This window comes from Mastacembelus armatus, chromosome 18 (genome assembly GCF_900324485.2).
Source record: "Mastacembelus armatus chromosome 18, fMasArm1.2, whole genome shotgun sequence".
NCBI lineage: Eukaryota > Metazoa > Chordata > Actinopteri > Synbranchiformes > Mastacembelidae > Mastacembelus > Mastacembelus armatus.
The window spans coordinates 17,993,531-18,008,261 of NC_046650.1; the positions used below are offsets into that span (position 1 = coordinate 17,993,531).

The window sequence follows — 14,731 nt, forward strand, 5'->3', positions numbered from 1 at the left end:
CTCCCGTTAGCTCCTACGATAGCTAGCTAATCCTGTTAGCTCATGCGTTGGCGTCTGTTAGCTCCTACGCTAGCTAATCCCGTTAGCTCCTACGTTAGTTCCTTCGTTAGCTCCCGTTAGATCCTACGATAGCTAATCCCGTTAGCTCCTACGTTAGTTCCTTCTTTAGCTCCTACGTTAGCTAATCCTGTTAGCTCCTCCGTTAACTTCTACTTTAGCTCCTATTAACTCCCCCGTTAGCTCCAACCTGCTGGTGTGAGACAGTTGAACTCTAACCCACCACAGACTAACAAGCTAATTTAGCAGCTGCAAACAGACCGAGCTAATCACATAACTATAATATAACGTTAGCTTAGCTACTTCAGTTAGCTGTAGCAATGCGAGCTATTATCTTGGGCAGCAACTTTAGTAATGTTAGTTACCGGTTTCCACACGAGTTAACTCTAACGTATAAAATAACGAATAATCCCAATATCCAGAAGACTTGTGAGAAGGGTGGTATACTTTGCTATAAAAGGCTCTTATGTAGAAATCCTATCAGGCGTTGGTGGTATAGTGGTTAGCATAGCTGCCTTCCAAGCAGTTGACCCGGGTTCGATTCCCGGCCAACGCATCTGCTTTTTACACCGTTTGAAGCTGTTAAAGAAAATTACCCTGGACGCCAACTAATACTTTAAATATATGCATAAAATACTCTTTTCAATAATAGTAATGTGAAGTACATTTACAGACAGAATGATTAGTTATTGAACTATATTACAATATATGCCCCTCTACATTTAAACTACATTAAACATTGTATTTGCAGCTTTTTAATAAAATGAATCACTGGAATTTGTTGAAATAATATTGTCTGCCTGAAAAATCTGAAGTAAAAGACACAATCATAAATACAAAATATTAATTATGCAGTTAATGAAATTGAGAAATATACTGTGTCTGCAAACTAATAAAGTGTAAAACATTTACAAAATATTAGTCTTTTCCTCCTGTGAGCTACCGGTTCACAACGAGATGGACATTAAGAAGAGTCCAAGGTATCAGGCCCTAACCCACAAAGGTACTGTACACATTTGGACAGGTGGAGCTGGAAAAGATTAACATGGGAATACTAGTATCAAAACTATTTACCATATTTATAATTACACCACTCTTTAGTATAAATCTGGATGCTGTTGTGTACCAGTACTCATGTGCTCACCAAGGATGTCCTGTACCACGATGCCACCCCTAACAACCACCTTTTGTCATGCCGACTGACGACCAAGACCAACCGGTTGCCGAGGTGGGTGGACTGCATCTTCCCTAGCAATGTGGTCTGTGACACCTGCGTCCTGGAGGACTCCATTGTTGACGTGAAGGAAATGTAGTTCTAGTGAGTGAACAGGGACCAGACTGCTTCACCTCTCAATCTCTCGTGTATGAAGGTAGTTTCAGAAGAGTCCTCACACTAACAATGAAAACTATCAACTACAGCAACCAGGGCCCTGGTCAAAGAAGTAGAGGGGACAGGGTCCCTAATTAGTTTTCAATGAGTTTCTCAAGGAACAGGGTGACCAGCAGGGGGGCGTAAAGAGCTCACTGCAGCTTTAAATAGTTTCCTACTGGGCTCATTCTGCCCACAGGAACAGAAATGAGATCAGTAGGGAAACTATGTGGATTTTGGCTGTTTTCCAAGTTAGGTCATGGGACATCTTTTTCTCAGATGAAACATAGAAGTTTCACTTTCTCCTGTAATGTTTTTACACAGCACATTAAGATTGAATCATCAAGTGTGGATTTATCACAACAGACACATGAACATTTGATGATTTTACCTTCTCACTTCCTTCTTCTAAGACTTAACAGAATAACAACATAAATACATGAGCTAAAGTAAACAGGAAATGTCTGTAGCAGATTATAAATCTAACACTGGATAATAAAAACATACAGACCACAGTAGTTCAGCAGGACAGTACGTTCATGATGCCCACATGTTTTTGCAGAGTAATAAAAACAGTTCATTCCTTGGCCTGTGCAGCTTATTGCAAACACATAAACAACTAGCCCACAAAAGTGACATTACTTGTCGCAGTAAAATCTGTAGCACGTTCCCTGTGCTTTGTTTGGATTAACTCCACTATTCACACTAAACAGCAGGTTTAAGACGCCAACTCACTCACAAAAAGTAAAAAACAAAGCTTCTGATTTATGACACACACCTTGGTGTTTCTAACAGGCACCAATATACACAGAGAGCAGCTTTTTCTTTATCTAGAAAACCTCTAAAAAGACAGGAACCGGGTCCAGGTTCATTCATTGTTGTGGCCTTCAGCTGAACTTTGGTTCATTAAACATGCTGAGGTGTAACAGACTTTAAAATCGATAGATAGAAATAGTTTCCTGAAGCTGCAAAATTCAAAACTTTGCTGAATCTCTTCAGTGCATATGTTTGTTCACATTTTATACTAAATGAGCTGCGCAGTCAAATGTTTGAATAAACTTCACACAAACAGCAGAAAAAAAGCTTCATAACTGAATATTAATACTTGCTACGGTGTCCTGATCAGGTCCAGCGTCCCCGATATTGTCCTGAGTCTCTGATATGAGTCCGATCCTATCATTAAATTAATTTAACGTTTTTTAAAAAGTGCTTTAAGCTGGTGAATCGACATGATCGTATTAGAGTTAATTAGACCCCACCCTGGTATAAAATCAGTGTTGGTGATGGCTGGAGCTGTGGACACTCGGGGTTAAGAGCCTCAGCTGCCTCCTGGTACAGAACTGTCCCTGACTGGACTCAGGACATAAGCCCTTCACTTGGTAAATACTGGCACGACTTTGTCAAACTGTAAAAGCAGCTATAGAAGCAGCGACATAACAAAAAGAAATGACAGGGTTAGGTGTTTCTGAACCGGAGGACTTGTTGACTGAAAAACTGCGCTCTGGCGATCACGTCGTTGGCGAAGTCCCCGCCGGGCGTCACAGTGTCCAGCTGTTCGTACAGCAGAGGAAGGACTCGTTCCTCGCCAGCGATGTAACAGGCCAACGCTCCTGAGACACAAACATGGGACCAGGATATTGTGAGCCTCACACACATTCAGCCTTCGGCTACATGTCACAGAACATTTGGCCACAGTTCAGCCCACAAAACAACCAAAGCACCAATTTTAGGTTCTGAACGTCGCTGCATCGGCCTTTGTGGATTTCATTCACACTTCAGTTCATTAATTCTACAGGACTAAAGGGTCAAATAACCAGTACAGAAGGATTTGAGGGTTGATTTGTAGTTTAAAGACATGAGAGGTTCCCTGACGCCGCCTGGTTCTGAGTTTCATTTGACTAAAGTTGATCTTTCAAGTCTTATCATGGATGATAAAACCTATGGCTAAGAATTATTCAGATGTTTGCACCTTTGAGTCGCTGCTCTTTGTTCCAGTCCAGCTTGTTCCTCGTCATGCTCTTGAAGAGCTGGATCAGGAAGGTGACACCCTGGTCCATGTGCTCCTCGCTGTACGGGTTTCCTTTCACTGCATGGTAGTTCTTATTGATCTTATGTGGAAGAAGATGTAGTGAATCACTGCACATATCAATGTGTGTCCTTCAGAACCTGTTGTCCAGAACTTTCTGTACACACCTGCATGAGGCCGAAGCAGTTTGGGTCGCTGATTCCGAAGCCGCTCGGCAACAGCATTTCTCCAAACTTAGACTGTCTGGAGATGATGGCGGCGATCAGGGCCGGGTGGACTCTGAGCCTGCAGACGACAGCAGCAGTCGGTGTCACCGTCAGTAACTGTCATGGTTACTTTGGCAATAATTCATTCACTGATCAGGTTTTTATGAAAAGGACACAAGCCAAACTAATTTCCCTGAGAGCAGCAGAGAAACAGGTCAGTCAGGGGAAACTTTCAGCTTAGATTTAGGAACTTAGAGCATATTTATAAATCATCATGAAGATGGATGCAGCACAGATGGACCCAAGACAGAGACACAAAAAACATCAACAATGACACAAAAAACAGCAGCAAACATTAAATAAAAAAGATGAAACCATCTTCAGCTCAGAGCAGAATGACAGACACATGGGGAGTGTTTCCTTTAGCCACTATAGTTGAGAAGGTATTTACTTATTTGCGACACTGAGGATGTTCTCTGTGTGCCGCTCCAGCTCCTTCAGGTCTCTTCTTGCCAGCTCATTGGAAGCAGAATGTCCAGTCAGCCGTTGACCTGAAATGGAAAAACACGACAGGCTCCACCTCCATGCTGATTTCAGAACTTGTTTCTAGCCAAACTGCCTGAGTAAAAGATTATCCTCAGGAAAACAGGACCTATTTTGTTCATTTCCATTACATCTCCAAACTGCTGGGTTTCATACTTCACAGAGGAAAACAAAGTGAACTGACCGTTGACGTTCAGCTGTTGTAAGGATCCTGTTGTGTCCACTTTGTGGATGTCTCCGTACTCTGCAACAGAAAACACGTCAGACCTGTTTATGTGATCCTGATGGTGTTTACCTGTGAATCTGTCTTCTCCCTGCTCACCTGCAAGAAACAGACCCACTTGTCTTCTGAAAGGAAGCGCTGCAACGACACAAGAACAAACAGGAAGTCATGTTTATGCACTGTAGGCCTCAGTGCGAGCCTCATGGCTACAGGACGCAGGACAAACCGACCTACGAGATTCTGCAGGGAAGATCGCAGATTCTGGATCACCGGCACAGGAAGGACGGCGACAACAACCACGACCGCAACAGCAGCAGTGAGGACAAACACCAAGACAGTGCTGAGCAGCAAGGTGGACCATCTGAGACCGACGTCTGGATGATCGAGCTCTTCTGCAAAGACAATGAAACAGCCTAAAGAGCTGAGCCCCACTCGTCCTAAAAAACAGCTGCTTATACTAAAGGAACATGTGGTTCCCCAGCACCTGAACACAGCATGTGGACATGTTTTACCAGGGATGTAAACCTTCTCCTCCTTCACGATGCTGCCTCCAGGTTCCTCCACTCGACAGATCACAACTTTCTGTCCTGCAGTAACAGAAGAGGAGGGACGCCTTCAAACCACTCACACAGAAAACAGTGCGGGTGAGGAAGAGCCATGCGAGCCAGTGCAGCGGTGCGACGCCGTGAAGCAGCCGAGCGATTTGCCCGGGACTCCTGAGGGCGAACCCACCTTTCCCTACGGTCAGGTGCGCCTCTGAGCTGATGGAGTAATTGCCATCGGGTCCGACCGAGGACTGAATCTGCGCGGGGATGGCCTTCCTCCCACCGTCCAGCACGGACATCAGCAGCTCCAGGTTCCAGCTGCTGCACTCACAGCGGACCAACATCTGGTTCACAGGCATCCGCTGGAAACTCACGCTGATCTCAGACACCTCACCTGGAGATGAAACACCTGTGTCGACACCACGTCTACTCTTCTTTATTCACCGTCTCAACATGAAATCTGCATCTTGTTCTTGGTAATATTTAGTATTTTGATCTCACCAACAACGAGAGAGACAGATACTTGTGGCCACGTCTCTGTCGGAAAGGCACACCTTGAGGAAAAGAATAAGGACATTTTAATTAAACAGAGTCTGAACCTTGTTCCTATTCAAAGGAACGTTCAGCGTTTGAGGGTGAAAATCAATGAAACACCCAAAAAGCAGCTGCTCGATACTTTTTAAACAAACAGGAGGAAACAGAGCATGTCCTGGGGACTATTTTAATATGATGAATCCATATTTGTTCCACGTTACAGGATACATCAGTACTTGAGAGCAGGAAACATTCACAGGATTTATTTGTTGGCCATCACCCACATGTAGGTGCCGATGTCCCGCCGGGAGACACCGAGCAGGCTCAGAGAACCGTCTTCCAACAACTTCGTCCTGCCGACATACGCTGCATCTTTCTCCTTCACGAGCTCTTCCCCGCTGCGCTCAACGTGAACCGTCACCACGGACGGGCCTTCAATCCGTTTCCACTCCACCAGAGAGTCACGTGACACGGCGACAGAAAGGGGGAGGCGACAGGGGAGAACGACGTCTTGGCCAGAAACTGCAAACACTCGTCCAGGTGAGTAGGTCTCTAGAGGTCTACCTGGAAATAAGACAAAGTGGAAGCATCAATGATGAACCTTTTTGTGTAACCTGTCAACTTCTTCTCCTCCTTCCGGCCGCTCCCTTCAGGGGTCGCCCACCTCCGTTCAACCCTATCCCCTGTATCCTCATGGCCATGGTTCTCAGCTGGAAGAGGGTGGATCGCCCCCTCTGGGTTGGGGGAGAGCTCCTGCCTCAAGTGGAGGAGGACTCTGCAGTCTCTGTACCGGTCCGTTGTGGTGAATATGGAGCTGAGTCGATCTACGTTCCTACCCTCACCCATGGTCAAGAGCTCTGGACCATGACCGAAATAATCAGATCTCGGACACGAGGATAAAAAGAGCTTCCTCTGCAGGGTGACTGGGTGCTCCCTTAGAGATGGGAGCTCAGGGTAGATCTGCTGTCTCGGACTTGATGTAAAACATGGAACAGGAAGTTTTGGAAAGTGTCCGTCTTACCATATTTATGTAGTTTCCTATCACAGAAAACTGATAATATTCACATTTAAGAAGCTGAACCACAGAATAACCGATGCCCCCCGCGGGTTGCATTGTGGGATATTGAGGGTTTGAGTCTGTTAATGTATTTACCATCTGTAAACGTGTAAAACGTGTCGTTGTAAGTGCTAACTGCAGTATTTTGTCTGAGCCGAATTAAAAAGTGAACTTGACCGTTTCTGAAAAAGACAATGACACATGACCGAACAGGTGTATACACCTGTCTGTATGCCCTCTTAACTCTAAACCGCTTCACTTTCCAACGGAGTCCGGCTGCCCCGCTGTTCCCGCGATATTAACAGCTACAGCTTAAAAATATTAACATTTTAAAACCCAGATTCTACATGAAAACACTTTAAACTGTCTGACCTGTCGCCGGGAGGAGGGCAAAGCCAAAAAACTGCGCAGAGCCGAGGCACAGGAAGCCAAAAACCGAGGGAGTCATCCTAAATCCAGGACTCGTTTCCTGCCACCGGTAAAATGGAGACGACGATCATTTACAACACGAAGTTAAAGAAATACTAATACTTCTTCTTCTACTTCTTCTACTTCTTCTTCTTCTTTTGTTGTTTAATGGAGATTTACAAACTTTCAGGATATGCTCAGTGACGTAATGGTCACGTGGGTTAACTGTGACCCTTTAATGACATTTGACCTTAAAAATTAAAATACATTTAATTATTAATTATTAAATAATGTTAATAATTTAATCATTTTGACCAATAAAGTCTCAGTTCTCCAGCAGGGATGTTAGTTTGGTCAACTTGTCCCACAGCCTGCACTGGGTCCAGGGAACTTCCCAGCAGAACAAGCGGTTCTCACTAAAAGAATAAGTTATGTCTTCACAATAGATCCTGCTCAGCAGTGGGTCCGTTATTAGAGTAAGGTGGAAGAGGTTACTTGAGGGTAAAACATTTTCTTAACTTCCCTGCATGGGAAGAGAGCCCACTCTGTCAATGCCCATTGCCTGGGTGTCCACTGGGGTTGGTGAAGGTGTCTGTGCCTGCGTTGTCTCCTGATACAAAGACTACGATGATGATAGATTAAATTTTAACCAAACTGATTGTTAAGAAGATTCTTGTGACTAAATCTGAGTCTTTCTGTGAGACACGATGCAAAAAGCTGAAGAACATCCGAAGAGGCAGGTGAAAGCTGTTCTCTGAGGGGATATCAGTCCCTGACATCTACTACAACACCTGGTTATGTGTCCAGGTGTGTCGCCCTTGAGTCAGGACGTGTCCCAGTTCCTTCTGAGTTGCTCTGAAGTCGACAAAGCTCAGGATTTTCTCTCTCAGTGTTTGACCTTGTGTGTCTTCGCAGCTTCGTCACGTCTCTTCTCATCTCACAGTTTAAACAAGTTTCCGGGTGTCAGCTGCAGAGAAAAGCCACTGACTTGCAGAGGCGTCAAACAGGAAGGATGAGGCGTTTACTGACAGTCAGGTTGGTCTTTGTCTCATTCCAGCTACAGAATGGAGGGAACATCTGTCCAGATGCTGCTGGGTGAGTCCTGTCTGTGTGAATGTGGATGAGCAGAGCAGCCATTACAGCTCCCACTGACCTGACTCTCATTTCTCTGTAGCTGTGGTGTCGGTGCTGAGCTGCACAACAGACCAAGGTCAGTGAGCTGTTACTGTCGCAGCCTGAGACTCAGGTTAGTGTGAACAGCAGAGTCTAAGAGAGTCGGACTGAAGCAGCAGCTGCACGTCGTGTTTCTAGGGTTTAAAGCTTCAGGCCAAAAAACAAAAAACTGTTCCACACTTTACCTGCAGAGTCCAGAGTCTGTGTGGAGTCACTGCAAGTCCAGAAACTGACAACAAACACAGGAGCTTCTCTTTCCTCTCTGTGATACTGCACTTACTGTTTCCTCATTTCAGGGCCCACAGCTCGTCTGACTCTGAGACCCAGCAGCTCCCAGTTTTTCAAAAGAGACTTTTTGTCTCTGAGCTGTGAGGAGGACGACAGCTCTGCTGGATGGACCCTGAGGAGGAACACAACCAGAGAAACCAGGACTCAGTGTGGACCTGACTGGGGAACATCAGCTGGTTCTTCCTGCACCATGAGCTACATCTTCCCCTGGGACAGTGGAGTTTACTGGTGTGAGTCCAGAGAGGGAGCAACCAGTCAGAGCATCAACATCACTGTCAGTGGTAAGATGAGCCTGTGGAGTTAGTATTGATGAAGCTGTGTGGAAATGGATGAAATGCTGTAGTTTGTCTCTGTGTTGAGGTGGAGCAGTGATCCTGCAGAGTCCTGTCCTCCCTGTGATGGAGGGACATGATGTCACTCTGCACTGTAAAACAAAGAGGCCTCCCTCCGATCTCCCAGCTGATTTCTATAAACAGGGCTCCCTCATGGGCACCGGGCCTACGGGTCACGTGACCATCCTCCATGTTTCCAAGGCCGATGAAGGCGTCTACAGGTGTAACATCAGGGGCCATGGAGAGTCTCCACCCAGCTGGATCTCTGTCACAGGTCAGCAGCTTCACTTTGATTGACACTCTGATTTCAGCCACATGTTCACCTGACCAGGTGGGCTTCTGCCTGCAGAAAAACCTACAACCACAGCCCCGCCCACCACTGCAGCCCTGCCCACCACTGTAGCCCCACCCCCAGACCCCGCCCCCCTCCAGCAGGTGTTCACAGTGGTCTGTTACCTGGTGGTGTTCTGTCCCTACGTCATCTCCACTGTCCTCATGGTGTCTCTGTATCGACACACACCCACAGGTAACACTCTGAATCAATCAATCAATCAATCAATAAATCAATCAATCAATCAATCAATACCAGTTGTCTCTGACTCTTCTTGTGTCCAATGTTGATAAATTCTCCATTTTCTTTCTCACCTGCTCTGACTGCAGGAAATCACCTGTCTGTCTCCATGGTGATGACCCCGCCCACCCATGCTGAGCAGGCATTGGACGATGACCATGATGACGTCACCAGAGAGCATCAGTTCTGATTGGCTCTCTGGTCAGAACCTGATGGCTGAAAACTACTGGCTCATTTCTGAAACAGTTTTCTAAATAAAGCGAACAGATTCACTCGACCCTGTGTTTTAAAATCAGCTTGTTGTTGAAGGTGTAGAGGAACATCTGCCAGCTGTGACGCCACATCTGTTTGTTTGTTTATTTCAGGCTTTGCTTAAGTTCACCACAAACCACATCAGTATTACAGCACTGAGGTTTCATATCCACACAAAAGCACTTTTGCACATCACACACTGTTTCTGTTTCTCAATCCTCAGTTGACCACGAAGTCGTCCCAGTCCACCAAAGCTCTTATTCTGCTATGAGGCTGCCTGGAGGAGCTATAACCGAGGACAATGATCTCTGTTATAGTTTGGCAGACTGTTAATGGAAATCAGTTTGGATTGGAGGAAAAGACGTCTCATGTGTCCTAAGACATGTTTCCACAGGTCCTCTGTTTTTACAATTGGTTTTTGCAGCTTATGTGGGCAGAGCTAAGATGCAAGGTAAAGACATAAACATGTGAAATGTGGAAACAAGTAGTGGAACTGGGAGACAAACCTGGCGTATGAGCAGCTGCTTCTCTTTCGTTTTATAACAACCACAGCACATCTTGTTGTGTTCACTGTTCTATAAGGAAAGAAATCTTCGCAGGACTTCGTGGACTGGTGTCGGCAGAACCACCTCCTCATCAACGCAGGGAAGACCAAGGAGGTGGTGGTGGACTTACACAGACGTTGGTCCACTCTCCCCTCGTCAGTGAACATCCAGGGAATGGCCATAGAGAGAGTCGACTCTTATCAGTACCTGGGTGTTCACCTGAACAACAAACTGGACTGGCCTCATAACACAGATGCACTGTACAGGAAGGACCAGAGCCGACTGTACCTCCTGAGGAGACTGCAGTCTTTTGGGGTGAAGGGGGCACTCCTGAGGACCTTCTATGACTCTGTGGTGGCATCAGCCATCTTCTACAGTGTGGTCTGCTGGAGCAGCAGCATCACGGAGAGGGAAAGGAAGAAGCTGGACAAGGTCATCAAGAAGTCCAGCTCTGTCCTAGGCTGTCCTCTGGACTCAGTGAGGGAGGTGGGGGACAGACGGGTCCTGGCTAAACTGACATCTATGCTGGACCATGAGTCTCACCCCCTGCAGGACATCCTGCAGGATGTTTCAGTGACAGCCTGACTCACCCTGGCTGTGTGCAGGACAGAGTCCACAGGTCTTTCCTTCCTGCTGTCAGACTCCACCATGATCAGACTAACACTGTCCATGTGTCATCCATCTGCAGTGACCATGTCCAACACTGTATTATAAGGTGAATCCCATCAGAGCAATATACTGTAGTCACTTTACCTGCTATTTATTTATTTATCCATAGATGTCCATATACTGGACATACCCATAGGCACATATTGGACACACTTAGAGTTTTTGTAGCTTCATACTTTTATTCCACTTATTTATCTCACATCTTTGCTCCTTCTGTCCTCAATTAAATCAGTAAATCAGGAGTCAACCCACTGCTGTTCCTGTAAACCCCCTCATCGGCTAGAGGCAGTCACATTACAAACAAGGGAATAAAATCCAGGCGCCTTGGCTCACACAGTGACAGGAAATAACAAGTCATAGTGTGATCCAAATTTTGTGGTGGTTCTGCTCAGTTCAGACTTTGTGTCTGCTCAGACCTCACCAGCATTAGATGGGATATTGATAACCATCAGAACTCACCTCCACACACCTGTACCAGGACCCAAAGGCAGAGTAGAGTCCAGCAGACAGATTTGTGCTCTAGTCTGATCCTCAGCAGAAACATCTGGTTTCAGGTTCAAACTCTAAGATAAGAAGCAGCTGAGGACTGAGGCTGACAGCAACCATGACTGTGGTGGGAAAAACTAAAACCCAGTATCTGTGTCTGTGTCTGTCAAGGCAGGAGCTGGAAACATTTAGGCATTTCCTGTTAAGGCGAAGTCCTTCACTCGTCTATTAGTAGGAACATCACAGAGTGAGAGAGTATATTTGTTGGTAACATGAGAAGGGATTTGTCATCTGGCCTCTGTCCACCACCACAGCTGGACCTGAAACACTCAGGATGTGAGAGAAGACTTTCAGCTTCTAGTTAGGAGGTTTGGCATGAACCACTTAGGAATCACAGCCATTTTACACACCACAACTAGTTTTGGTGTCTCATCAATGATGGACGCATGTTTCATCAGTCCAGGACACATCAGGCAGATTAAAGGTCTGGTTACATTTTGCACTTGGTGTCTATGCAAGAGACAGAGGTCATCGTGAGGCAGAACGAACAGCATCAGAGACAACAAAAACACTGGGATCAGTCAAAACACTAGTATGGTCTGGAACAAGAACCTCAGCAGCACCAAGGGGCCAGGAATTCAACAAGAGTGAATCATCACAGTATTCTGTCACTGGTGAAGAAAAACCTTTTGACCACATCCAGTTGAGTCCAGAACAGTCCTGAGGATGTAGGAGTCCAAAGTCAAGGACTGGCTTACAACAAGAGGCTTCAGAACAAGCTACAGCCTTCTGGGGGGGGCGGTCAAGAACGGAAAGGTCAGAATGGACTTTGGCAGAGAACAGCCAAAAAAACAAAAATCAAAGCAACTCCAGAGTTTCCCAGAACAAAGAAATGGACCTTTGTTCACTGGACAAATCCAGACCAGATCCCATAGAGCTTTTTACTGACTAGGGCCACAAAGACCCGCAAACAATCAACAGCTGGAGCCAGTAAAGGCCTGGTACAGCACCTCAAAGCAGGAACCTCACAGACAGGAACAGTGGAACCTTTTTCACTGATAAAGATAAATTATCACTGTTCTGGCTCTGTAGAGACTCAGGATTTGTCCAGGGGTCCCAGACCTCAGGTACTCATTGTCTGCAAAGGACTTTCATCCATTTACTAAAAAAAAACCTAATCCAGTTACTTTGGTTTATGATGACTAGACTGTATTTGATTTGATTCATCTGATCCTGAAAAGAAACTAAAGTTGTGGCTCTAAAATCTGCTGATAGATCAAGATGGAAACATTAAAGTCCAAATAGGTATTTCTTTTTGGACGGAAGTGCTGGACTTTCCCAGAGTTGCATATCCAAAAATAACAGTGTCATATGAGTGTGCAGCGGGATTTCAGCAGTGACAGACACGCCCCCCCATCCCCAGAGCAGAGCTGGTCTGGGCTGAACTATGAAACAAGAGTCGTCATATTTTCCTGCTAAGGATCAGATCTGAGCACGATGTCTGTGGGCACTTCTGCTTCTCTCCTCTGGGCTGCACTCTGTCTGTGGGTCCTGGTCTCGGCCTCTGGAGGTGAGTTCTGTGGTGTTGAAGCTAAAGTGTGGTCAGAAAAAGTCTCTAACCAGACACAGAGTTTTCTGTCTGTGCTGTGGTGTAACACAGTGAATCTGATCAGTGATCAATAGTCTGGAAGGATTTTCAGCAGCGACGCTGAGAGAGTCTTTTTATCATCCAGGTCTTTGTGGACGTCAGTGTCACATGTGTCTTTGAACTTCTGGACTTTTTATTGTCACTGAGCTGAAGCTCATTTCAGCCTTTTCAACTTCTGGTCATTTAGAATGAATCTAGAATTGATCCATGTATTAATGAATCAAAGAATCCTAATCCTTCAATAATTCAGGTTCATTTTGTAGACACTGTGTTGACAGTTCATCAATATCAGTCACCAAATGTTCAACAACTCCTCTAGTTTCAATTCCAAGGTTGATTTCATTTGATCAAAGAACAGATTTCTAAAACCTGCTCAGCTGAACTACAATAGAGCTTGTTACACCTGGACCCTCTAACCTCTGGTCTCTGTCTGTTCCTCTGTTCTTCAGGTCAGACAAACATCACAGCTGAACCTGGAAAGAACGTCACTCTGACATGTCGAGCTCCCAGCAGCACAAATATCACAACTGTGGAGTGGACCAGACCTGATCTGGATCCAAAAGAAATCTTTGTGTATCGGGATGGGAGGTTTGACCCAGACAACCAGCATCCATCTGTTAAGGAGCGGGTGGAGCTGAAGGACTCACAGATGAAGGATGGAGACGTGTCTGTGACTCTGAAGAATGTGACGTTTAATGACACTGGGACATACGAGTGTCGTGTCTTACAGAGTCAATCAAAAGCACCTGAACTCACCAACATCACCCACCTGACAGTAGACTCAGCAGGTGAGTGTGTGTTTGTCTGAGCAGCAGAGCTGAAGCTGCTTCCTGGTTGTTGATGTGAGACCAGATGTTTGTGTTTTTTCCAGATGTTGTTGATGAGACTTTGTAGAAAACAGCTGGATGAGTGATGTGGTCAAAGTGCAGGAGATAATGTCTGACAGGAGTTTGTTCTGTTCTTCAGTCATCACCTACCTGACACCTCACACCTGTTCTCTCCTGCAGGTCACACAGGTGGACACAAGGATGGAGGAGACGAGGACGGAGGAGACAAGGATGGAGGAGACCAGGATGGACATGTTGGACTGGCTGTAGGTCTGTTAGTTCTTGCTGTACTTGTTGTACTTGCTGCTGCTGTTGTTTCTTTGACCTATAGGAAACTAAGGGGACAGAAAAAACAGAGTTCAGCTCCAGCTGATAAAGCAGGTCTGTGTGATGTGTAAAATGTCTCAGGAAGTGGTTTAAAGTATCTCAGTACATTTACTCAAGGGCTGTACTTCAGTCCAACTCTGAGGTATTAGTACTTTCCTGAGTATTTGCATGTTGTGCTACTTCTTCATGCTACTTCATGAGCCAAACCTTGTACTTTTTCCTGCTCTGAGAACTTTTACTGTGGCCACTTCAAGTACATTTGGATGATGATACTTTTGGACTTTTACTGGTCTCAGGTCTCTTACAAATGAAGAGTCCGTCCTTAAAGGTTCAGTCTGGTGATATTAATATTTTTCTCCTTAGAAACAATATGTACAGTACATCCTGAAACAGATGCTCACTGTGGTTTTTACCAAACAGGAGGAACCATTGTGTCTGTCAGGGACTATTTTCAGTGGCGGATTATTTCAGATCATGTGTTGACACTGCCTCCTGCTGGTTACACAAGATGTTTGTCTCTGCTGTATCTGCACTAACCCAACAAAGATGTGAAATAAACAATTAAAACAAACAAACAGATGTGGCGTCACAGCTGGCAGATGTTCCTCTGCACCTTCAACAACAAGCTGATTTTAAAACACAGGG

The 14,731-nt window shown here is 45.5% G+C and overlaps 3 protein-coding genes and 1 non-coding gene across 5 annotated transcripts; 3 read left to right on the plus strand and 1 right to left on the minus strand.

The window, feature by feature from the left end:
- Positions 1-541: 541 nt before the first annotated feature.
- Positions 542-613, plus strand: trnag-ucc (transfer RNA glycine (anticodon UCC)). The gene has a single exon. It is a non-coding gene; the product is annotated as a tRNA-Gly (tRNA).
- Positions 614-1,874: 1,261 nt separating this feature from the next.
- On the minus strand, positions 1,875-7,067 carry LOC113139482 (uncharacterized). Of its 2 annotated transcripts, XM_026322780.2 has the most exons (12): positions 6,933-7,067; positions 5,788-6,067; positions 5,471-5,523; positions 5,157-5,363; positions 4,937-5,011; positions 4,655-4,816; positions 4,524-4,562; positions 4,386-4,445; positions 4,110-4,209; positions 3,620-3,737; positions 3,396-3,534; positions 1,881-3,036 (listed from the first exon to the last, which is right to left on the minus strand). In XM_026322780.2, exons 1-12 carry the CDS (start codon positions 7,006-7,008, stop codon positions 2,882-2,884), a joined length of 1,464 nt encoding a protein of 487 aa, XP_026178565.1. In that variant the 5' UTR covers positions 7,009-7,067; the 3' UTR covers positions 1,881-2,881. The 2 variants fall into 2 exon arrangements, with proteins under 2 accessions (XP_026178557.1, XP_026178565.1); XM_026322772.2 differs by having other exon boundaries at positions 1,875-3,036; positions 4,655-5,011.
- A 100-nt stretch (positions 7,068-7,167) lies between these two features.
- LOC113140340 (high affinity immunoglobulin gamma Fc receptor I-like) lies at positions 7,168-9,559 on the plus strand. The gene is made up of 6 exons (XM_026324145.2): positions 7,168-8,063; positions 8,143-8,178; positions 8,447-8,710; positions 8,790-9,035; positions 9,111-9,287; positions 9,422-9,559. The coding sequence occupies exons 1-6, from the start codon at positions 8,033-8,035 to the stop codon at positions 9,520-9,522; spliced, it is 855 nt and encodes a 284-aa protein (XP_026179930.1). The 5' UTR covers positions 7,168-8,032; the 3' UTR covers positions 9,523-9,559.
- Positions 9,560-12,704: 3,145 nt separating this feature from the next.
- Positions 12,705-14,665, plus strand: LOC113140915 (myelin-oligodendrocyte glycoprotein-like). Its single transcript, XM_026325032.1, has 3 exons — positions 12,705-12,854; positions 13,382-13,720; positions 13,940-14,665. Exons 1-3 carry the CDS (start codon positions 12,782-12,784, stop codon positions 14,155-14,157), a joined length of 630 nt encoding a protein of 209 aa, XP_026180817.1. The 5' UTR covers positions 12,705-12,781; the 3' UTR covers positions 14,158-14,665.
- The last annotated feature ends 66 nt before the right edge of the window (positions 14,666-14,731 follow it).